The sequence below is a fragment of the Muntiacus reevesi genome, chromosome 10 (genome assembly GCF_963930625.1).
Source record: "Muntiacus reevesi chromosome 10, mMunRee1.1, whole genome shotgun sequence".
Taxonomy (NCBI): Eukaryota; Metazoa; Chordata; class Mammalia; order Artiodactyla; family Cervidae; genus Muntiacus; species Muntiacus reevesi.
Window position 1 is genome coordinate 64,747,846 of NC_089258.1, and position 24,975 is coordinate 64,772,820.

At 38.7% G+C, this 24,975-nt stretch overlaps 1 protein-coding gene across 4 annotated transcripts in view; it reads left to right on the forward strand.

Annotated features, from left to right (window-relative positions):
* Positions 1-328: 328 nt before the first annotated feature.
* DLC1 (DLC1 Rho GTPase activating protein) overlaps positions 329-24,975 on the forward strand; it is a 413,805-nt gene continuing 389,158 nt past the window's right edge. For 2 of the 4 annotated variants that reach the window (XM_065947635.1, XM_065947634.1), the window contains exons 1-2: positions 989-1,280; positions 14,813-15,960. In XM_065947635.1, the coding sequence (XP_065803707.1) occupies positions 14,938-15,960 (1,023 nt within the window). In that variant the 5' untranslated portion in view covers positions 989-1,280; positions 14,813-14,937. Of the gene's footprint in view, positions 561-988; positions 1,281-14,812; positions 15,961-24,975 lie in introns of those variants that run through there. The other 2 variants (XM_065947630.1, XM_065947629.1) reach the window with 2 other exon arrangements.

A 24,975-nucleotide genomic window follows, 5' to 3' on the forward strand; every position in this document is an offset into this window, starting at 1 on the left:
CTTGCGCTTCCTCTGCCTTGAAATTTGTGTCATCTTATTATAAGAGGAGCGAACCTCTATTATTAATTGATGCACTAATTAAAGCCATACTTGCAGTTTCCATTAGCTTATTCCCTACATTCTCCAGAGTTGGCTGTCTGGTTTTAATCAAAACCAAATGGTAGTCCAAGTTCCCAGCCTAGAGCAGCTAGGAGGAAGTCATCCAGTGGAGGCATAAGAAAGCAGAAAAGATAAACAGACGATAGTTCACAACATTTGTGTCGGAGGAAGGATACAGATATTGTGAGCTGCTTGAGAGATGTGAGTCCCAGACTGTGTTCTGCGGGATGGAAGCAGTTGCAAGTGGTTAATGTCAGCAAGACTGTAATAGGATCAAGATGGAGTCTGTCTTCTGCTTTTCCAGCACTAGATGTGTGTGACTGGAGGATTCTGGCCAGAAGTAAGGCTGCCTGGGCCCTGACACAAACTACTTTATTTCCGGGAAGGATTCTTGGGATCAGAGATCTTGAAGAAAACGTTCTGTTTGCTGGATTCCTAGGATCTCACTTAACAGATCTCAGGTACGGTGTGTGATCTGGCTGCAGCATTTTAAATGAAGGAGCGGTCAAAAGGTTTTCAAATTTAGAAGAATTACGGTATTAAAACTCTAACTGCATCTTGCTCCCTTAAAAGATCTTTTGAAAGGAGTCCTGCAAAGGTATTTTGATTACATTGTGTGTATACACTGAATACCGTGGAAAAGTTGCAGAGAAAGGAAAGAACTAGGTTTTCTATCCTTTTTCCCCCATAAGCAGTGTGGGATAGAAAAAGGCTTTACGGCTTTATGACTCTCCAACTAATCACCTCAAGGGTTTTGACAAACTCACTTCAGTTCTGTGTAAAATCAGAACTCCTAAATCGCCGGCCTCAGGGCTCCCCCTCCCCTCCTCCCGGCTCGGCTCAGTCTTTCTCACACGCACACCACTCAGAGGCAGGAAATGCTTCGCAGGCAATCTGGGCCTGGTTGTGGAGGCCCCTTTTGCAAAACATCAGTCTGAATTTACTAGACAGAAGTCACTAGGAACGCCTTGACAGACTCCGGCTTCGGCTAAGGCTCCCTCCAGCTGCGGAGGCTGTTTTTGTTAGAATCACACACTGCGCAGAACCGCTTAGAATAGAGCCATGATCTCAACCACGAAATGTGAACTTATATTTTGGAGAAAGTAACGGAGACGGACTCCTCTCCTAGGCTGAGTGTTGAAGCATGTCATGCCTCGGCGTTTCAGCTCCTCCTCGTCGAGGTAAGACGCTGTGGACTATCTCTCTCTCCGCTTTGAGGCAATCTGCAGAGAGGCAGAAAGATTGAGAGACGTGTTAGCATCTTGCACGGAGTGGTGATTTCCTGGGTCTTAGAGCTGAGCCACGAAGTCAGAAGTGGAAAATGTTTAGTAAGTAGAAAACTGTGGGTCAAACTGTTTTAGCAGAATGTCAATTCGGAAGTAGGCTCCAGGGAGACTTCACTCTTTTTCTCCGTAAAGTAAGATCTTATTTTCAAGTCCTTTTCATCCTTAACTTATTTATGACTAGAGCCTGAAGACCAGTTTCCCTATTATATGACTTATGTGAAACAAATACATTATTGTCACACATTAAGTGTGAGGTGTAAATGATTTTTTTTCTTTCCCCGTCTTTTGCCAACAGAAGAGTAGATGACTTTATTTCTTAATAATGCATTTTTTCAAAGAAAAGTTTGTGTCTCGTTTAAAATATGAAGGTTGGATTCTTCAGTATGTCCCCACCCAGTTTCAACTACAGGTCAAACTGCTAACATACAGCTTGTTAATAAATGGTTTATTTATTTTTCAAAAAAGTAAACACATGAAAGTTTACAACTTATTTCTATCCTAAATAGAATTTACTCTGATTTTTAAAAATTTTAATATCAGAATTAGATTTAAGATATGTGTTAACTTTCCTGAATTAACTATTCACTGCTCAAATTCTGTGTGAATATTTTTGATTAAAGTAAATCTCAATGACAATGACATTCATTATTACCATTTTAAGGTTGTTGGAAATCATTAGAATCATATGAAAAGTTGATCTGTGTAGACAATTCATGTAATCATAAAATTACATTTCCACTGGACTGTAGTGTTTTTAAGTTATGTTTACATGTGCAGTGTAAGGAAAGAAATTTAGTAATGACTGAAATAGCAGAGAGTTTTAATAGATAACATAGTGTTATATTTATACTTCTGAATATTTAGAATGAAAACCATTATTTTATAGAAATAATATGGAAAGATATGTGAAAGAAACAAATAGCCATGCATATTTCCAAATTTCTTAGATGAACACAAAATATCCTAAATGAAACATGAAAGCTGTTTGACAGTTGGATCATATGAAGTCAAAGTTTTCATCATAAACTTTGTCATGGTATAAGGTGACCATTTGCTGTATTAGCTAATCATGCTTAAATTTTATGCTAGAATAACTTGTGTTGACAAATTCTTACTATTCACTAACAATTTAAGTCATGTTAAGACTCAAAAGTGATAAAAAGAATCTTTTTAATATGCTAAAAATAAAATATTGACTTTTCTAAATTATAATTTAATAAAATTCTTCAATAGAATTTTAAGGAAGGAAAAAAATATGAGAGGTCACCTCTTCTAACACTGTCTTAAAGGTGCCAAAAAAGAAGCTGAAGTATGACATTCAAAAATGACCTGTCCAAGGTCACACTGCTAGTTAGTAGAAGAGATGACATTGGAACCACCATACCCTGTGTCATAATTCAGATAACTTTATATCACATCACCTTGCTCCCAAATAATAATTATGCATAATAGGGTGTGAACATATCCATATCCGGTAGAAGGCTACCTTTAAACAGAAAATTGAAATGCTTCTTTAAAAAAAAAAAAAAGGCTTACAGCTGCCACTAGTATTACAGCGTGGGGGAAAAGAAAATTCATGGTTTTAAAAAATAATCAAATTTACTAAGTAATGAAATTTCCTCAAATGCATAAGTTTTCTTCTACCTTCAACAAACACTTTAAAGGAGTAACTTGTTTGTGACTGTTTTGTTACATTTCATGTTTATGCCCAGGAAATCAATCCATATGCTAATAATTATATTAATTTTAAACTGATGTTTCTTAAAAACATAGAGTTAGAAAGGAGGTTGTCTGATTCATATCCTTGTATCTAAATGGTATCATTATAACCCAACCCAATCAGTGACGTTCAGGAAAGATTTTACTGCCCCCCTTTGGAATCAGTTTAAGAATCTTACATACCCAGACATGTTTTTATTTAAATAACCTAAATCTCCACTGCTGTAGCCTGTTGCCAGTTCTATGCATTTTTACCTCAGTGGAAATGTGAAAAGGCTAAATGGACATGTGAAAATATGTGTACATTTTGAGGTCAAATAAACCCACTTATTTTCATCATGCCTTCAACAGCTTATTTTTAGTCCTTTAATTGGTTCATATATCTGCTCTGAGCCTTCTACAAAGTCCTTTAATTGTAGAATGCAGAATTTGTTACGGTATATAAATAAATTGCTGACCAGTGTAGTGTTAAATGGAGGAGTTGGCTGTTTCATCTGTACCATTCCTCATATATGACAGTATATGTTGCTATTCATGCTGAAACACTGCACTTTCCATGGCAAGAGCCTTTCTAATAAAACGAATATGTTTCATTTCTAGTACATCCCATGTTGTTAGAGAAAATGTGAGTCATGACCCTTTTCCCCCCACTTTTATGAACCAGATTGGATTTCCTGATGTTATTACCACTTAAAAGATAAGCTATTCAACACTTCCAATGTCTCCACACTCTACATGATTGGAATGAGGAATAAACACTGTAAAGCAATAGCCCATATAACTGATTGCATGATTACCAAAGGGCTTAGTAAAAGAGAGTAGTACGTCATTTTATTTATTTTTTCTTGAGTACATAATAATAAAAAAGAGAATTTTTCTGGCCCTATCCAAGTCTGCCCATACCATACGTGCATGCTAAGTCCCTTCAGTCATGTCCGACTCTTTGCAACCCTATGGACCGCAGCCCGCCAGGCTCCTCTGTCCATGGGATTCTCCAGGCAAGGATACTGGAGTGGGGGACTGTGCCCTCCTCTGGTGGGTCTTCCCGACCCAGGGATTGAGCCTGCTTCTCTCATGTCTCCTGCATTGGGAGGCGGGTTCTTTACCGCTAGTTGCCACCTGGGAAGCCCCTACCCAAACCTACGCCTGCAACAAGCACTTTGTTTTTGTTCAGTCAGCAAGTCGGGTCTGACTCTTGGGGACCGTGGGGTAGACTTACTGAGTCTACCTGAAGCCTGCCAGGCTCCTCTGTCCATGGGATTCTCCAGGCAAGAATACTGGAGTGTGTTGCCATTCTCTTCTCTAGGGGATCTTCCTGACCCAGAGATTGAACCTGCGTCTCCTGCATTGGCAGGTGAGTTCTTGACCGCTGAGGCCCACAAATGCTTTAGGCATGGTTTAATCTTCCTTACAGAGAAAGAGTCTTATAGGATTAAAACAACTCTAAACTGGGACATTTAAAATGTCTTTTTGGTTTTCTTTTGTTTTTACTGTACTGAGTCTTCATTGTGCATGCGAGCTCTTAGTTGAGGCATGTGGGATCTAGTTCCATGACCGGGTATTGAACCCAGGCCCCCATGCATTGGGAGTGCAGAGTCTTAGCCACTGGGCCACTCTTTCATTGATTTTCTTTTTAAAGAATGAATGAATTGCCATCAATATCATCTTACAATGAGAATTCTCTCCGTAGATATCATTACAGTACAGCAAAGTTCCAAATGAGTGATGAGTTAGATTCGGATCAGTTATTATTGGAATAAATGTTAAGGATTTTACATCGGAATTTAAAGAGAATGAGGGAAAATTCCTCCAGATTTTAAGAAAATAGCATAAATATTGTGCCTTCTTCTTCCAAGTGAACAATAAGGCCCTTATTTGCACAATGTAAGTCAAACAGGTTTATAGAGAAGCCCAAATTCAGATTGTCTTTGGTGTGGATACGAAAATACAGCATGTACTTCTGCCATCCTCATTTGACACTAAACTACTAGTCAGCTCATAGAGTTTTGAGAAATAGATGGGCTTAGTTCTTGAGGGAGTTAATCAGAATAAAGGTGAAGTGTGGACCTTGAGACCTAGTTTAAAAGAGATTATTTATTTTGATTTAGTGTATTAAAAGTATAATAAGTGAACTTGAAAATATTAAATAGGAATTCCTTTGTTTAAAAAAAAACACAAAAGGCAGTGTAAACAGCATGCATGTGAACTTGTTCATGAAAGAAGATAGAGGATTGAAAAAAGCAGTTGCAACTGCTTGTATGTATGAAAGTGAAGTGGAAGTCACTCAGTTGTGTCCGACTCTTTGCAACCCCATGGACTATATAGTCCATGGAATTCTCCAGGCCAGAATACTGGACTGGGTAGCCTTTTTCTTCTCCAGGGGATCTTCCCAACCCAGGGATGGAACCCAGGTCTTGCAGGTGGATTCTTTACCAGCTGAGCCACAAGGGAAGACCTCTATGTATGAAAAGGTTGTCTTATTGGACTGAAATAACAGAATGGTTTAGTACAGTTCAGATAATCCAGAGGGAATCAGTTCATTAGTAGAAATGAGATAGTAAGAAAGTAGGAAGAGCAGAAAGCAAGATCAGAAATTCAGTAAGTGTTGCTTTTTATTCCCAGCACTTGGCAAAATATCTAGCGTGTCAGGTACTGTCAATACCTGTTTTTTTTTAAGTAAATGTTTGTGAAGTAAATAGGAGGGAAAGAAGAAATAAAGGAAAGAAAAACCAATGTTGAAGAGTGGGTGTTGTGAGACTTTTTTTTTTTTTAAGTTTTCCAGACATCCTGTAATGACTGAATAATAATTTTTAAAGAGGAAGGGAAATAAGAGGTTGGCAAGAGTCATCAGAGCCTGAGGCCAGAGGTTAACAACACTCTCATAAGATGACATTACAAGTTCATTAAGAACCAGAGGGAAGCGTGAGCATCCAAAAATAGTTCAAAGTTAAAAGTTACATGAGGCCAGTGAGAGCAGAGCACTGGTGAATTTTCCACAATTTAAATGGGGTGGTGTACTGGAAAGCTCTGGGAAGGGACAGAAAATGGGCTCAGTCTTGCATCTTTGCCATTTGAAATCTGCTCTGTGGTTTCAAGCATGCCCCATATCTACTTTGAGCATCTGCTTTTTATTGGTAAAATCTGGAAGATACTGTAAATATTTATATCACCAGGTCATTTTGAGCATCAGATGAGACATTGTATGTGCCAATTGGGTCGCATACAGTATAACAAACAGATTTCTGTGTTGTTGTTTTTTTTTTTAAAAAAGCAGAGGTCAAATGAATCAAGAAAGAAAGAATCATGGCGTTTCACTCTGTGGTCATATCACTCATCTGTATTGAAATAACACAGGCATACAAGGGATAGTTCCAGTTCCTCCTCAGTCATGGATTCTGCAGCTAAGATCTGTCAAAATAAAGGAATTATTGCTGTCACCATCTTCATCATCATCATCATCTTCTAGTATCTAGTGAATTATTACACTATGCCATGGATTAAGTGCTTTACATGTATTATCAGCTCATCAGTATTATTATAGCACAATATTATTATTTCTGTCAATGATTTTCATTATTCCTATTCTTGAAGTGAGAAAACTGGGGAAGACAGAACCTAAGTAATAAATGCAAATCACCAGAAAAAGAAAAAGATTCTTTAACAGACATCTTGCCCTCACAAAAAATAGAGATAATAAACACTAGCCACCAATAGGTGTTGGACATTGACCTATTACTTAGTCCTGCCAAAATGTCTCTGTATAAGATAGGATAACAGCAGTACCCACTACAATGAGTACTTATTACTTATGAATATTATTACTAAAGGGGACAGTGTAAGGGCAACACCAAATACAGGGCCTGATCCACAGTAAATGCTTAATAACAGGAAGCCTTTTTTGCAATTACTATTACCATGATCATTGAAAATTTCTAATGCACCAACTATTTCTTGGGTATTTGGGACAGTTGGTAGTAAAAACAATCTCAAATATACATAAGCAGATGAAAAAATAAGCTGAGAATTATAGATATTAAATACAGGAGGATACCCCCTGGTGGCTCAGCAGTAAAAGAATCCATCTGCAATGTAGGATGCATGGGTTCAATCCCTCAGCTGGAAAGATCATCTGGAGAAGGAAATGGCAACCCACATCCATATTCTTGCCTGGAAAATCCCATAGACAGAGGAGCCTGGCAGGCTACAGTCCATGGGGTCGCAAAGAGGTGGACACAACTAAATCACCCCTACCGCAGGGGACAAAAGTTGATATCAGAGGTATCAATCCCTGATAGGATACCAACCTAACAGAAGTAACTAAGTTCTCAAATGATTTCATGTTCCTGATTTCAGTGAAAGTTGTACTTATCAAATGGCTGAAATCTCAGTATCATGTTGTCACCGAGCTGTTTGAGCACCTGTGTTGCTATAGCCCTATCTCTTATTTATATTTAGTGATTACTATGTCTACTGTTGGAGTGTTCTTAGAAATGATAGCAAAGCTAAAAATAGAAAGTGACCACTTAAAGCAAAGCCACATCTCACTATGCTGATGATAAAGCATTATAATTCATGTCTGTTGTGGAATAGAAGTATCATTTTAGAAAAAGGGAGAAACCACATTTTAGTCATATTGCTTTGCCATAAAAAAAGACAATGAAACATTCGATATAAAATTTAATTTTAAGCTGTTTCCTGTTGCCTCGGAAATTTCAAGTGAAACAATTTCAGAGCAAAAGCAATACTTTTCTTTGGTTTTAAGGGAGTTTGCAGAAAAGATATGAAGTCAAAATGCCAAATAATTTATCATTCATTAATGAATTTATTTGCAGAAATACCCAAGCTACAATGTAGTTCTAGATGCTCAAAGGGATCTGCACGAAATGGAACACTTATTGAGAAGACTATGTACATAAAAAAATAAAACATGGAATCCCAAAGGAAATATAGATATCTAGAAATTACTGCATCCGTGATATAATATTATACCCCAAGACTGTGTTAATTCTGGGATCTCTTGGAAACCAATTATCTCCATAAAACTTTTAGTGATATCAGGCAAACATCATGACATTTTAAAAGATGTAGTCACATTACACGTGGTTACTTAAGAAAATGTTCTGGGAATATGCAAACCTGGTGGACTTGAGCTATAAAGTGGTAATAAGTCAGACACTGCCAGTATCTGAGCTCCTCCCTTCAAGGGAATTGGAAACTACCAGGAATAGAGGAGCCTGGCGGGCTACAGTCCATGGGGTCACAGAGAATCGGATTGAGTGACTACACACACACACACACACACACACACACACACACACACACACACACACACACACACACACACACACACACGGCTACATCATATAGGAGGAAGCTGGAGGTAAAAATAGGACAACTCAGAAATAATAATTTGCAATTTTGTAACAGCTTTCTCTTTTCTGATGAGCTGACTTCTAGTGGATTGACCCTGTTAATTTTCAAATGTACTTGCTTTCTGGAACATATTTGACTCTGAGAGCTAAGAAGGAGAAAAAACTTACAAAGCTCAGTAAAACTAATATATACATGAAAGTAGGTAAACATTAAAAAAAATTTTTAATTGGGTACCTATTTCTTCATTCTTTTTCTTAAGATCAAAAATGATGGAAGCTTAGATGTGTCTGCTGGAAAAAGTGATGTAGTACTTACTCCATTGACTTAGTTCATTGTAGGTGGTTTATCCTATAATTTAAAAGGCTGCTTATAATTTCCAGGCAGCCTAAAGACATAGAAGCTTTTTCAGATATAATATTTTAAGCTCCATTAAGTAATTTATCAATAAAGAATTTTAATAGGAGTTTGTTTTTTCCACAGACAGCTAATGAGGGATAATGAGTAAATTCCAACATTTGACACAGTATGTAAAAGTAGATGGATGAATAATGACTTTGTGAAGGAATGAGACACACTTTGCTACTTAAAAAAGGAAATCTGCGTGCAATCGTATAGCAAGAGATTTTTGCATCATGTTATGCAAAAACATTAGACTTAAGGAAAGGAGGAGGTTTCTCTCTCCTTAAGCCTAATTCTAACCCTGTCTAATTTGGATTAGAAAGCCTGAATATTTTAAAGAATAAGTGCTAATTGTGTTTTATTAAAAGTTGGCTACCCTGACTAGACTCATAGAAATGCTTTTTTAAAATATGTGATTTTTTTTTTTTTTTTGGCTATTTGTTCATCGTGCATTTACATACAGGGATTAAGAATAACCATATCTGTCCCAGGCTTTCTTGCTGATCCTAAGACTCCTGAATATGTGACACCAGCTTTGCATGTTAAAGCACTCTTCTCATGTTATCATTGAGTTGGGGGCAGTGGAAGGTGCCCAGATGTGCTACAATTTAGTTTGCTAGATGTTTTGTTCTTTGACAGCTCCATCAAGAAAATGAATTCCATTTCGACCTCCACCCATGCTCACTGTCAGGAAGATTTACTTTGCCATTCGTGAGCACACATTTGAAGACCTGTGTCTGTTTGACTGTTGTTGATCCTGTTCTGATTGTCTAATTCAATTCAATAAGTGTTTGGGTGGCATGATGATATGCAAAGGTGACTCCCCAAGTGCAGGCCAAGATCCATTAAGAAGTCAAATCATTATAGGATGCTCAGATTCCCCATCTCTCCATATCACCAACTTGACCCTTATATTAGTAACAGCACAGGCCATTGTATCAGTAGAAATGTTCTTCTCTTGGTTCAGGAGCATTCTCTATTCTTGCAAGAGTTCATGTTGGGAATTTAATCTGTGTATGTGTGCATAGTTGCTCAGTTGTGTCCAACACTTTGTCACCCCAATGGACTGTAGTCCGTCAGGCTTCTCTGACCATGGGATTTCCCAGGCAAGAATACTGGAGTGGGTTGCCATTTCCTACCCTGGGGAGCCTTTCCGACCAAGGGATCAAACCCGGGTCTCCTGTGTGTTCTGCATTGCAGGTGGATTCTTTACCCACTGAGCCATCAGGGAAGGAGTTTAACTTACTTCTGATTAAAAGGAGATCATTTCCCTTATAATATTCCTTCCTTCTTCCAGTGACTGAATACATACTATGTGGTAGCTATTACGCACACACACATGCACACAAACATATGCACATATACGTTATAACAGTAGTAGGAGAAAAACATGACCTAGAATTTAATACAGGATGAGTAATTAAGAAGAAAGACATAAAGAAAAACCAGAAGTAATTCCAGCCAAGCCATCTATAAGAAAGTAGGAAAATACAGAGAAACCAGCAGTACTATTATGCCTTTATTTTCCCTTCTGTTAATATTCAGCATCTGTGTGAAGGTGTCTAAAAACAACCCAGGAGTCAATCATGTGTGTGTGCCTGTGTGTGTATTTATTTATATATGTGTATGTATATCTATATATGTCATCTGTGCTCTGAAAGGACAAAACAAATTAATATATATTTAGGTTTATGTTCCCAATGTTTAGCAGACTGTCTGCAGCCCAGGCGTGCATGCTCAGTCACTCAGTTGTGTCTGACTCTTTGTGACCCCATGGACTATAGCCCACCAGGCTCCTCTGTCCATGGGATTTCCCAGGCAAAAACACTGGAGTGGGTTGCCATTTCCTACTGCAGGAGATCATCTCAATCCAGGGATCAAACCCTGGTCTCTTGCATCTCCTGCATTTGTAGGCGGGTTCTTTACCACTGAGCCACCTGGGAAGCCTTCTGTAGCCTGTTCAGTCCTAAATGAACACTTATTGAATAAATGACTATGATCAGGCAGTGTTGCTGTCAGTTCTAAGGTACCACCCACTTGATTTCAGCCACAGGTACTTCATTTGCACCGAGTTCTCCCAGGCTGTAGTGTCAGCAGTAGTGATTCCCACTGGGTTCTTCTTCCTCAGGACCACTGCCAGGTCAAAATACAAAATGTGTGTTCATTTCAGGAGCAGCTGCAAAAGACAGCATTATAACCTGATGTCAGAAATAAGCCAGGGATTCTCAAACTAGAGTATTTTCCATTGTTTTTTAGTACTATGTTCAACTTTGATCATTTTAAAATACAGACTGTATACTATAAAATGTTTATGCCAAAGGGTGGTAAGTGTTACAAAATGAGCCCACATAATACATTTTAAATCACTGTGTCCAAACATCCTATGCCCTAACATCACAAAAAGCAAATGTGGACATTTCACAAATATTTTCCAGAATCATTACATAATTAGAGGTACATAGGGCTTCTTGTTACATTAATACAGTGGTGTTTGAACATATACATTTAAGAAGTGAAAAATCCCCATGGAAATTCACTTCATAAAATCAACACCCTAGAATGACTTATACTTTTCCAGATCCCTCATCCAAGCCCCGAGCAGCTGAGCTCATTCTGAATGAAAGTGCATAATAACGATTATTTTAAAAACTGGTAATAGAAGTTTGCAAAGTAAGTCATCAGTAGTTAGAAATGTAATTTTGAATAAGGCAGTCTGGTGAGAAGGCTCGAAGGGAAACTTAGGTCTTTTATGAAGACTTCTGAAACTTACAGGACAAATTCGAGTCAATTCAGAAGACTTAGAAAATGAGTCCAGGGTGCTCATGTTTGATGAACAATAATGTTCTCAGTCACTCAGTCGTGTCTGACTGTGACCCCATGGACTGTAGCCTGCCAGGCTCCTCTGTCCATGGAATTGGAATTTTTCAGGCAAGAATACTGGAGTGGGTTGCCATTTTCCTATTCCAGTGGATCTTCCCAACCCAGCAATAGAACCCGCGTCCCTTGCGTCTCCTGCATTGGCAGTCAGATTCTTTATCCTTGGCACCCTCTGGGCAGCCCAGACAATAATAATCATATTTTAATTAATGCTGTTTTTGGCCTTTAGATCCTGAAGACAGATTTTTAACTATAAATCTTACAAATCAGAGTTTAATTAAGAAGTGTGAATAAGAAAGCTTGTTGAGATAATTTTAAAAAAGAAATCTTATCAGACCACAGGATTTGGAATGAACATCCACACTATAGTGGTGATGGTCATATTGAAAGTTAGAAAATTCTATGTCTTTGAGACGAAGATACTACAAATTCACAGGAATGATATTGGAAATGTCCAAAGAACCTAGATAAGAAATTAGGACAGAAGGAGTTAATACTGTAGGAATCTGTCTAATTTACAGTCTCTTTTTGCATCTAGATTGCCTCAGAACTGTTTAACTGTCTTCCTTTGATGTTATAAAAATACTTGCCAAAGTTGAGTGCAATAAGTTAACTAATATGGTAAGGACTTAAAGGCAAAATTTCTATGTAATCTGTTCCCCAAGGGGTTAATAAAACTCTTTCACCTTCTTCACCAAACAAATAAAACCAGAAGTCAGCCTCAACTTAAATGTAAATGTGGCTTAGGAATGACACAGTAATACCACTTGGCATTTCTTAAGTTAGCCTGCTCTTTCTACGCTGGATAAAAATAAAGAAAAGAAAGCATCTAAAACAGAACCGCCCTATTACAACCCAAATTTGCCCATGAAAGCAGAAATTTTCTGGCCTGCATCTATGCGTTTTTTCCACTTTCCGTAGCCTCCCACACAATAATGACTTATGCATGGAATTCAGGGACTTTATATTTTTCTTTTGAATGCAAAATGAATGCCAACATGGAAAATGTGAACACTGGCCATTTTCAAAAAGATACACACAGACCTCTAAGGAAACCAAATAGCATCCAGAATGATATTTGGTCAGTCTGGGGTACCAGAATTCTAGTACATTCCTGGTCTTTACAGGATGAGAATATTTACCTTTCTGGCATGTGCTTAGTCAGAATAGCTTGAAATTTTTGGTGGGCAGTCAGACTCCTTTTCAATAGACTGCAGTGACCCGAAACCAGCACCGCGGTTAATCTTGTTTATGACTGAAATCAATAAGCCAGTCCATGTTATGTGCTGACCGTTCTTATGTGGCGTAGAAACTGGAAGTGTCTGCTCTTGAATGAGATTCTTCTTTTACAGTTCAGTCATTAAGTTTCATTATAGACACATTTGGATTAGTCATTTTTATAAGGTTGCGTTTCAGTTCAGTTCAGTTCAGTTCAGTTGCTCAGCTCAGTCGTTTGCGTTTACATTGGTGTAATTTGTTGCCTTTAACTAAGGCTTTGAATAATTCAAGGCAGAGAGGATGGATGGATATCTGGAATGTGTTTACATCCTGACCTTATCTTATGGCTGGTTTTCTTGTTTACTTAAAATTTTTATGGCCAAATTCTAACAGAAATATACAAACTAAACTCCTTGGAAGCCAAACAGAATCAAACTGAAATTCCTAAAGAACTGTTTCAATTGTTTTACTGTGCTCACATCTTCTTTTGATTCACCTGAATCCTTACCTGAAGAGTTTAGATTTTATACCTATTAAAGAAGTCTAGGGGGAAACGGAGGCTGTAGAATCTCATTACATGGAGACAATGAAGTTTGTTGCCTCTTTGGCTCTTAGAACTGGTGTCTATTTTGAATCCAGGCTTATCCCAAGATATGTAGCCTTAGCAAGTCATTTAACGTCTCTAAGCTTTAACAATACTAGCTTGCAAACTGGTCATAGTAGCAAAGGGATGTATGTAAATATATTTAACTTGAAAGTGAAGTCGCTCAGTTGTGTTCGACTCTTTGCGACCCCGTGGACTGGAGCCTACCAGGCTCCTCCACCCATGGAATTTTCCAGGCAAGAGTACTGGAGTGGGTTTCCATTTCCTTCTCCAGGGGATCTTCCTGACCCAGGGATCGAACCTGGGTCTCCCTCACTGAGGCACACACTTTACTATCTGAACCACCTGGGAAGCCCATTTAACCTAAGGCATTGCAAATGGCATGTGGTATGCCTTCTTAAGCATGAATTATGTGTTAATATGAACTAAACTGGATTACCCCGGAGCTTCAGCGTTCGGAGTCACTCCCTGGAGTAAATGTGTCCTGGTGATTTGGGGTCTATATTAGCTCTTTCACATGCTAATATGTTACACGTGCTGCCCCTGTAGCTCAGGTTTTGCATGAGCAGTTCCCTGGTGACCTTCGGTGCAATTCAAACCAAACAACCAATAGATTTCTGTAGCAATTTGTTTCCACAAAAGTTAACCAGGGAAGCGTGTAAGCTAGAGCAACTAGTTGCTTCTGGTGAATTATTAAGTATAGCAGTCCAGATATTTTCCTAGTGTAATTTTAAATTATACACGCACACACACATGCTCGTGCTCCTGCTCAGTTGCTCAGTCATGTCTGATTCTTTGTGATCCCATGGACTGTAGCCCACAAGGCTCCCCTGTCCTTGGGATTCTCCAGGCAAGAATACTGGAGTGTGTTGCCATCTCTTCCTCCAGGGATCTTCCCAACCCAGGGGTCAAACCCACATCTCTTCTGTCTCCTGCATTGACAGGCAGGTTCTTTACCACTAGTGTTACTGGGTTATTCATTAATAGGTCAATCAGTCCAGCTACATTTAAAAGTATTGTCAATGATTTTTGACCAGAGATACTAAATGTAAAATTTTCCTCTAATATTAGCCTGCTTCTTGAAGAAATAACCCTATTAAGGTTGTTGATTGGAAGCTTTATAGAAATCTCTTATTTAATCTTTTATAGCATTGCTTAAGCACTCTCTTTTCCAAGATAAATTTTGACTTTAGAATTATATCCTGAACTATATGTATGTATTTTATTTTTTTAATAGGTGGTGAAATGACAAAACTTTCTCTATTCATCAATCAGTGAATTTGAAGTAATCTTTCATCAAGTTTCATCTCCTTTAGTCTCATACGGAATGTATCTCTCTGTCTGTTGTTAAACTACGATGACATGTCTGTAGCTATCAGAAAGAGAAGCTGGGAAGAACATGTGACCCAATGGATGGGACAGCCTTTTAGTTCTGATGATTGTAACACAGCATGTCATCATGGACTAGTAGCTGACAGCTTGCAGGCAAGTATGGAAAAAGATGCAATTCTAAATGTGGACCGCAAAGAGAGGTGTGTTTCACTCCCAGACTGCTGTCATGGCTCAGAGCTGAGAGAGATTCCTGGGAGGCCAATGGGTCACATTTCAAAGGAGGTAGATGAAGATGACAGCCACGAAGGTGAAGATCAGTTTCTTTCTCTGGAGGCCAGCACTGAAACACTCGTGCATGTTTCTGATGAGGACACCGATTCTGATCTGTATCTCACAGATGATAAACAGATTCTAACTACTCAAGGACCTGAAACATCAGACCAACATAGCGTCAAAGGAGCAGGCTCCTTAGTAAAGACACTACCCATTGTGGAAAGTAACCAAGATTCTTGTGACTCCTGGGGAATGGCTGGTGGAGTTGATTTAGGGCTGGTTGAGGAAAAAGGGGACAGGAAAGCTGTTGACATGGTGAGTAAAAGCCTGGAGCTTTGTAAGGAGATAAGCTTAAGTGAAATAAAAGATCCGTCCAAAATGAATGCTTGCAGTTCTTTGAATGTGAAAGATACTGTGCCAGAAAAGCAATTGCTTAATTCTGCTGTAATTGCTCAGCATCGAAGGAAACCTGACTTCCCTAAAGATGAACATGAAAGCAACACCTGCAGTGCAGTACAAGATAAGTTATTGGCTATTCCTCGTATGGACAGAGGACTGCCATTATTAAAACCAGATCCTGGAAGCTGCCTTCTGCAGCCTCCTTCCTGCCCTAGTGGAATGTCAACTGAAAATGGCCTGGAGACGAGTGGTTTCTCAGAACATCAAAACAAAAGTCTTCCAAAGTTCAACTCAGGAGATGGCATGCAGTGTTTACACTTCAAGGAGACTCTGGCCACCCAGGAACCCACAGATAACCAAGTCAGACTTCGTAAAAGAAAGGTAAGACTCATGCACCAATTATCTGGCTTTTGGAATTTTGTAAATATCCTTGTTTCCATCATTTATTATTTTTACTAGGGTTAAAAAGATATGTCGATGTTTCTTTTGCCCCGTAGTGTAGCTGTATGACTTAAAGAGAACCTTGGAAAAATCATCAAAATATGTAAAAATTAAAACAGGATAACCTGTTCCACTAATAATATTTATAATGCTTCCTGAACATTTTATTTTGGAATTGTGTTGAAGACAGAACTGATTTCACTTTCTTTGGAATTAAATGGTCACCAGATAGCTCATAGATCTGAAGGACAATCTCTAATTTTCTGAAAGATTATCATATCTTTAAATTAAAATTATATATTTCAGTTTGTTTCTCTTTCCCCTTTAGAAAACATATTTTATTATAATAAAAATGGTATAAGTCACATATTTTAAATGAACCCTTTGCATATTCTAAGGCAACAGTACCCCCTCCTCCAAAATATGCTAATGCTATTTTAAATGATACCCTGGCATATTTGCTATCCATAGCTGTATGAACTTTCTGTTAACTTCTGACCAAAAGGATCAATAACTGAAATAAAATTTTATGCTGAGACACCTCTGACTGATCCTATAGATACCATGATCCCTTAAGAAGTGTGCAAGTGAGAGACACAAGGATTGGAGACAAACTACATGATCATGCTTTAGGTAGAGACCTCTTAACTAAAGTTTGTCATACCTTTAGGATTTCCCACAATGTAGTATTCTATAATCTTGATGCAAATACGAGTACCATTTCTTCTGTAAATCTAACATGCCATTGACATTTAAAAAAAAAACAACCTGCAGATTGGACATTTCAGGGCAGCAACCTTGCCCTTCTTGAAACAATATGAGTCCATAATTCCAACTTTCCTAAGACAAAACTAAACTTCTCAGTTCTGCACAACTGGAGCTATCAACAATGAGAAGCAGAAACTCCAGCTCCCTTTTGGTGAGGAAATCTGGTTTCCATAAACTGTAAACGTGGTTTTGCTAACAAACTAGATCAGTAATGTGTCGTAAGTTTAAGTGAAGTCAAAACTTTACAGCAAAGATCAATGTGCTCAAACTGTTAATACATGCCCACAGAGCATTCTGTGCTTCTGGCGAACTCTTCCTTCCTTACATAAACTGTATTAGAATGTTAATATTGCATAAAGTTGTTATGATTGGAATGCTCAGGTTGCTTTTTCAGAAATGTCCATATAGTCAATCAAATCTGTTGGAGGGAACGCAATAATGACATAAGAAAGTATTAACTGACCTATGACATAGTTCGCCTAAAATATGACAGACCCTGCCCAACTGCCGACAGGAACATTAAACATTCCAGAAACATATGCTCACCACTTGGACACTTATATCAATTCTAAGAATGCAGGAAGGAATTTGCTCTTGGATGTGTCACTATAGCATGGTTGCCTTATGAGAGCCATAATTATATCTCATTTACAAGTTCTAACTTAAATGTTCTATTTTAAGCATTTCATCATTCTAAAGTATTATGGCATTGTCTGCAGGAGTATTTATTTTGACTCTACAACTCATTTGGGGTGCTTTGTAGTAAACAGATTAAATTCAAAATTTGAGGTTTGGAAATTACTCTGGAAAAGTATGGTTACAAGAGAAGAAACCTCTAGAATCAGTGTGTAGGAATTTTTGTTCTATTTGATTCTGAATGCATGTTATAATAGCTTCAAGTTGCCCACTAGCCATTTTAGAACTTTACCAAAAGAAATAATAAAACAAATGCATAAATACAGTACAGATATGTCCATCATTGTATTGTATGTTACTGACAAAAAGGACACAACACAAATTCCCATCAGTTAAGGATATATAATCATGGTTTAGTGTATAATGATTGTTTAATCTGTAGTTTGGAATGGTATGCAGCCATGAAAAAGATGGAGTGACATCATGTTCTCTAACTGAATGGTACTGATGATATAGTGTGTGTAGAAAAAGACAGTGGCAGGCCAATATTTATAGTGTGTCTCAGTCTGATAAGATGAAATATGTGGACACAGATATAGATAGAAATATAGATGAATTATGACCCTCTCTAGATGCCTAAATAAGAATATGCAAAATTCTAGATAAATAGGCACAAAATTGTTGACAACATTTACTTTGAGATAACAGAAGTAAAAGGTTAGAGGCAGGGCATTTTTCCATTTTTGGCCTATATATTTTTTATAAAAGGTGTTCGTGAAAGTGACTCAGTTGTGTCTGACTCTTTGAGACTCCATGGACTATACAGTCCATGGAATTCTCCTGACCGGAACACTGGAGTGGGTAGCTGTTCCCTTCTTCAGGAGATCTTCCCAATTCAGGGATCAAACCCAGGTCTCTTTTGTTGCAGGTGGATTCTTTACAACTGAGCCTCCAGGGAAACCCAAAGGTAATAGTATTCTGGGCAAAATGCATACAATGAACAGATACAAAAACAAAATAATATTAGATCCTAATATTAGACTGTCTTCCTAGGTGGCTCAGTAGTAAACAATCCACCTGCCAATACAAGAGACTCAGGAGATGTGGGTTCAGTTACTATTTGAAGCATCTTCTACATGGCATAAGATGACCCTTTATTTATACAGTTATTATTATTATTATTACTTTTATGACAAAAATACAGACTTTTTCAGAATATCAACAAAAATTTCAATCAACTACTCAATTCTAGTATTAACTAGTTTAAAACTTATCTCCAGATAAGCCTCTGGAGAGACACATGGAGCACATTTTCATGTCTAAGGTCTTAGGGGCCTGATTGTGAAAGCAGTCTGCTAAGTTGTCTGTATCTTTTAAACTATTTGTCAAGCATGGTGACAGCTTTGAGATTAGAGCTTAGAAAGGTAAAGCAGAATAAGCTAATAAAATTTAGAGAACTTTAATCAGCTCATTATCTGATGGGCATATGAGTGAACCAAATCTGTCATTGAATTTATGAACATGAATTTCTTGCAGGAGGGAGTATAATCAGGTTCTAAGACTTGGAAAGAAAACAAAAACAGAGTTTCTAAGAGTAGTTCTCAGAATGCACTGAAATACTACTCCAGAGTTATCACTGTAATTTAGATATAAATTCCTTCAAACCTATAAATATTGGCAGGCATTTGTTGTTCAGCGTAATGTATTTTTTCTTGTTTTCCAGTGATATTTCTGGCCATCAAAGATAGCCAGACATACTTATTAGAAGTCTCAGTTGGAGTGACTGCATTTGTAATAAATATAGATAAATATTGACCTTTTAAGCTAATAATTCCCTTCAATATGGTGAAATATATCATTAAATCAAAGCCACTGAAATCAAAGGAAAACCAAATAGATCATGAGCAGACATCAGTACATGAGCCAAGAAGGTCATGTGGCATGTGACCAGTGCTTATAGGCTGTGGGTGGGTCTTTGGGGTAAGGCAGCTGGTTAAGAGCAATTCCCAAAGACAAGTTCCAAAGAAATGTGGGGGAGGAAGACAGTCTAAGAAGTGGTCTCTTCAAACCAGATGGGATGTGAAGATGGAAAACATGTAGGGAAAGACTTGAGGTTATACTTTTTTTTTAAGAGCCAGTATATTTGTTCTTGATGGTGGTTTACTAATTAAAGAGAGTCCGAAATTCAGTCTTCTCTAGAGACTATTTAAATAGTTCCCCATTTTTTGAATAGCTATAATAGTTGTATAAATATATAAAATATTTTAATAGCTTTCATAAGACATATTCCATGTTACCAAGCAGAATAAACTACAAAAGATAATAAAAAAAATGATCTGAATTTTGACATCCAATTTTCCCATTTGAACAAAAGCCTCACATTCCAACAGGCAACAAAAGTATCTTTTATGCTATCGATCTGACTGCTTTCACAGAAAATCAGCGTAAAAGTGGCTTGCCCAACATCTTTCTCTCACACATATATAATAATTGGGTATAGGTAATTTTGGAATGGTATGTTTTCTGAAACTTAGACCCTCTTATCCAACTGGTCTACCACCTTGAGCATTTATCCATATCCAGATTAGTAAGAAGAGGGAAGTGTACCGGAATGACCACACTCCTCGGTAAAGGCACGAACCAGAAAGAGCACATTTCTTTATTTTTAATATTTCATGTTCTAGAACTTAGCTATATGGCCACATCTAGCAATAAGCACTGAGAAATAGAGTTTGCATCTTGGGCAACTGATGTCTGCTGAAAATTCTATTATCAAAGACGAAGAAAAATGTATATTGAAGGATAACTGATAACATGAATATGTTGAGGAACAAGACCTAACATAAATATATCCCAGTATATCGTGGCAGTATATTACCGTAGAAAGAGAAGAGGAACTAAAGAGCCTCTTGATGAAAGTGAAAGAGAAGAGGGAAAAAGTTGGCTTAAAGCTCAACATTCAGAAAACTAAGATCTTGACATCTGGTCACATCACTTCATGGCAAATAGATGGGGAAACAGTGGAAACAGTGGCTGACTTTATTTTGGGGGGCTCCAAAATCACTGTAGATGGTGACTACAGCTGTGAAATTAAAAGACGCTTGCTCCTTGGAAGAAAAGTTATGACCAACCTAGACAGCATATTAAAAAGCAGAGACATTACTTTGCCAACAAAGATCCATCTAGTCAAAGCTAGGGTTTTTCCAGTAGTCATGTATGGATGTGAGAGTTGAACTATAAAGAAGACCAAGGGTCAAAGGGTTGATTTTGAACTGTGATGTTGGAGAGGACTCTCAAGAGTCCCTTGGACTGCAAGGAGATCCAACCAGTCCATCCTAAAGAAGATCAGTCCTGAATATTCATTGGAAGGACTGATGCTGAAGCTGAAACTCCAATCCTTTGGCCACCTGATGCGAAGAACTGATTCACTGGAAAAGACCCCGATGCTGGCAAAGACTGAAGGCAGGAGGAGAACGGGACGACAGAGGATGAGATGGTTGAATGGCATCACTGACTCAATGGACGTGAGTTTGAGTAAACTCTGGGAGTTGGTGATGGACAGGGAGGCCTGGCATGCTGCAGTCCATGGGGTTGCAAAGAGTCGGACACAATTGAGTGACTGAACTGCACTGAAATGAGTATATAGTGGCACAATGTGAATGAGATTAGTTCAGTTCAGTTCAGGTGCTCAGTCGTGTCCGACTCTGGGACCCCACGAATAACAGCATGCCAGGCCACCCTGTTCATCACCAACTCCCAGACTTTACTCAAACTCACGTCCATCAAGTCGGTGGTGCCATCCAGCCATCTCATCCTCTGTCATCCCCTTCTCTTCCTGAGCACAATCCCTCCCAGCATCAGGGTCTTTTCCAATGAGTTAGCTCTCCGCATCAGGTGGCCAAAGTGTTGGAGTTTCAGCTTCAGCATCAGTCCTTCCAATGAACACCCAGGACTGATCTCCTTTAGGATGGACTGGTTGGATCTCCTTGCAGTCCAAGGAACTCTCAAGAGTCTTCTCTAACACCGCAGTTCAAAAGCATCAATTCTTCGGCTTGCAGCTTTCTTCACAGTCCAACTCTCATATCCATACATGACCAATGGGAAAACCATAGCCTTGACTAAATGAACCTTTGTTGGCAAAGTAATGTCTCTGCTTTTTAATATGCTGTCTAGGTTGGTCATAACTTTCCTTCCAAGGAATAAGCGTATTTTAATTTCACAACTGCAGTCACCATCTGCAGTGATTTTGGAGCCCCCAAAAATAAAATCAGCCTGTTTCCACTGTTTCCCCATCTAATTCCCATGAAGTGATGGGACCAAATGCCATGATCTTAGTTTTCTGAATGTTGAGCTTTAAGCCAACTTTTTCACTCTTCTCTTTCACTTTCATCAAGAGGCTTTGTAGTTCCTCTTCACTTTCTGCCATAAGGGTGGTGTCATCTGCATATCTGAGATTATTGATATTTCTCTGGCAATCTTGATTCCAGTTTGTGCTTCATCCAGCCCAGCATTTCTCATGATGTACTCTGCATATAAGTTAAATAAGCAGGGTGACAATATACAGCCTTGACGTACTCCTTTTCCAATTTGGAACCAGTCTGTTGGTCCATGTCCAGTTCTAACTGTTGCTTTCTGACCTGCATACAGGTTTCTCAAGAGGCAAGTCAGGTGGTCTGGTATTCCCATCTCTTTCAGAATTTTCCAGTTTATTGTGATCCACACAGTCAAAGGCGTTGGCATAGTCAATAAAGCAGAAATAGATGTTTTTCTGGAACTCTCTTGCTTTTTCGATGATCAAGAGGATGTTGGCAATTTGATCTCTGGTTCCTCTGCCTTTGCTAAAACCAGCTTGAACATCTGGAAGTTCACGGTTCACTTATTGCTAAAGCCTGGCTTGGAGAATTTTGAGCATTACTTTACTAGCGTGTGAAATGAGTGCAATTGTGGAGTAGTTTGAGCATTCTTTGGCATTGTCTTTCTTTGGGATTGGAATGAAAACTGACCTTTTCCAATCCTGTGGCCACTGCTGAGTTTTCCAAATTTGCTGGCATATTGAGTGCAACACTTTCACAGCATCATCTTTCAGGATTTGAAATAGTTCAACTGGAATTTCATCACCTCCACTAGCTTTGTTCGTAGTGATGCTTTCTAAGGCCCACTTGACTTCACATTCCGGGACGTCTGGCTCTAGGTGAGTGATCACACCATCATGATTATCTGGGTCATGAAGATCTTTTTTGTGCAGTTCTTCTGTGTATTCTTGCCACCTCTTCTTAATATCTTCTGCTTCTATTAAGTTCATACCATTTCTGTCCTTTATTGTGTCCATCTTTGCATGAAATTGTTCCCTTGGTATCTCTAATTTTCTTGAAGAGATCTGTAGTCTTTCCCATTTTGTTGTTTTCCTCTATTTCTTTGCATTGATCGCTGAGGAAGGCTTTCTTATCTCTCCTTGCTATTCTTTGAAACTCTGCATTGAAATGGGTATATTGTTCCTTTTCTCCTTTGCTTTTAGCTTCTCTTCTTTTCATAGCTATTTGTAAGGCCTCCTCAGACAGCCATTTTACATTTTTGCATTTCTTTTCCATGGGGATGGTCTTAATCCCTGTCTCCTATACAATGTCACAAAGCTCCGTCCATAGTTCATCAGGCACTCTATCTATCAGATCTAGTCCCTTAAATCTATTTCTCACTTCCACTGTATAGTCATAAGGGATTTGATTTAGGTCATACCTGAATGATCTAGTGGTTTCCCCTACTTTCTTCAATTTAAGTCTGAATTTGGCAATAAGGAGTTTATGATCTGAGCCACAGTCAGCTCCCAGTCTTATTTTTGCTGATTGTATAGAGCTTCTCCATCTTTGGCTGCAAAGAATATAATCAATCTGATTTCGGTGTTGACCGTCTGGTGATGTCCATGTGTAGAGCCTTCTCTTGTGTTGTGTGGAAGAGAGTATTTGCTATGACTAGTGCATTCTCTTGGCAAAACTCTATTAGCCTTTTCCCTGCTTCATTCCGTACTCCAAGGCCAAATTTGCCTGTTACTCCAGGTGTTTCTTGACTTCCTACTTTTGCACTCTAGTCCCCTATAATGAAAGGGACATCCTTTTTGGGTATTAGTTCTAAAAGATCTTGTAGGTCTTCATAGAACTGTTCAACTTCACCTTCTTCAGTGTTATTGGTTGGGGCATAGGCTTGGATTACCGTTATATTGAATGGTTTGCCTTGGAAACGAACAGAGATCATTCTGTTGTTTTTGAGATTGCATCCAAGTACTGCATTTCAAGTCCTTTGTTGCCCATGATGGCTACTCCATTTCTTCTAAGGGATTCCTGCCCACAGTAGTAGACATAATGGTCATCTGAGTTAAACTCACCTATTCCAGTCCATTTTAGTTTCCTGATTCCTAGATTGTTGACATTCAGTCTTGCCATCTCCTATTTGACCACTTCCAACTTACCTTGATTCATGGACCTAACCTTCCAGGTTCCTATGCAATATTGCTCTTTACAGCATTGGATCTTACTTCTATCACCAGTCACATCCAAAACTGGGTATTGTTTGTGCTTTGGCTCCATACTTTCATTCTTTCTGGAGTCATTTCTCTACTGATCTCCAGTGGCATATTGGGCACCTACCGACCTAGGGATTTCCTCTTTCATTATCTTATCATTTTACGTCTTCATAGTGTTCATGGGGTTCTCAAGGCAAGAATACTGAAGTGGTTTGCCATTCCGTTCTCCAGTGGACCACATTCTGTCAGACCTCTCCACCATGACCCGTCCATCTTGGGTGGCCCCACACGGCATGGCTTAGTTTCATTGAGCTAGACAAGGCTGTGGTCCATGTGATCCAATGGTTAGTTTTCTGTGATTATGGCTTCAGTGTGTCTACCTTCTAATGCCCTCTCGCAACACCTACTGTCTGACTTGGCTTTCTCTTGCCTTGGACGTGGGGTATCTCTTCACAGCTGCTCCAGCAAAGTACAGCCGCTGCTCCTTAACAGGCTGCATGTATATTCTGTGGTATTCTGTGGCAAATCCTTGATGCTTTAACTTCACATTGCAGAATATCTTTTCATGTTGGGAAACTATTTTATGTGTCAAAGTGATGTTGATCAAATGCTATTAATATACTCTTTCTTATGGAAACATTGCCCAAAGCACAAAGAGTACACTGTACATAGTAGAGTAGTATTTGTTGCTCAGTCATGTCTCGCTCTTTGTGTCCCTGTGGACTGTAGCCCACCGGGCTCCTCTGTCCATGGGATTCTCCTGGCAAGAATACTTTAGTGGACTGCCGTGCCCTCCTCCAAGATATCTTCCTGACCCAGGGGATCGAATCTGGGTTTCCTACATTGCAGGCAGACTCTTTACCGTCTGAGCCACCAGGGAAGCAGTGGTAGCTCATACGGTATATAATACTACACTATACTTCAGTATAGTACATATTATACTTTATCTTTGGACAAATATAATACATTCTTTGTTGCTGTTTAGTCACTGAGTCTTGTCTGACTCTTCTGCAACCCCATGGATCATAGCCTGCCAG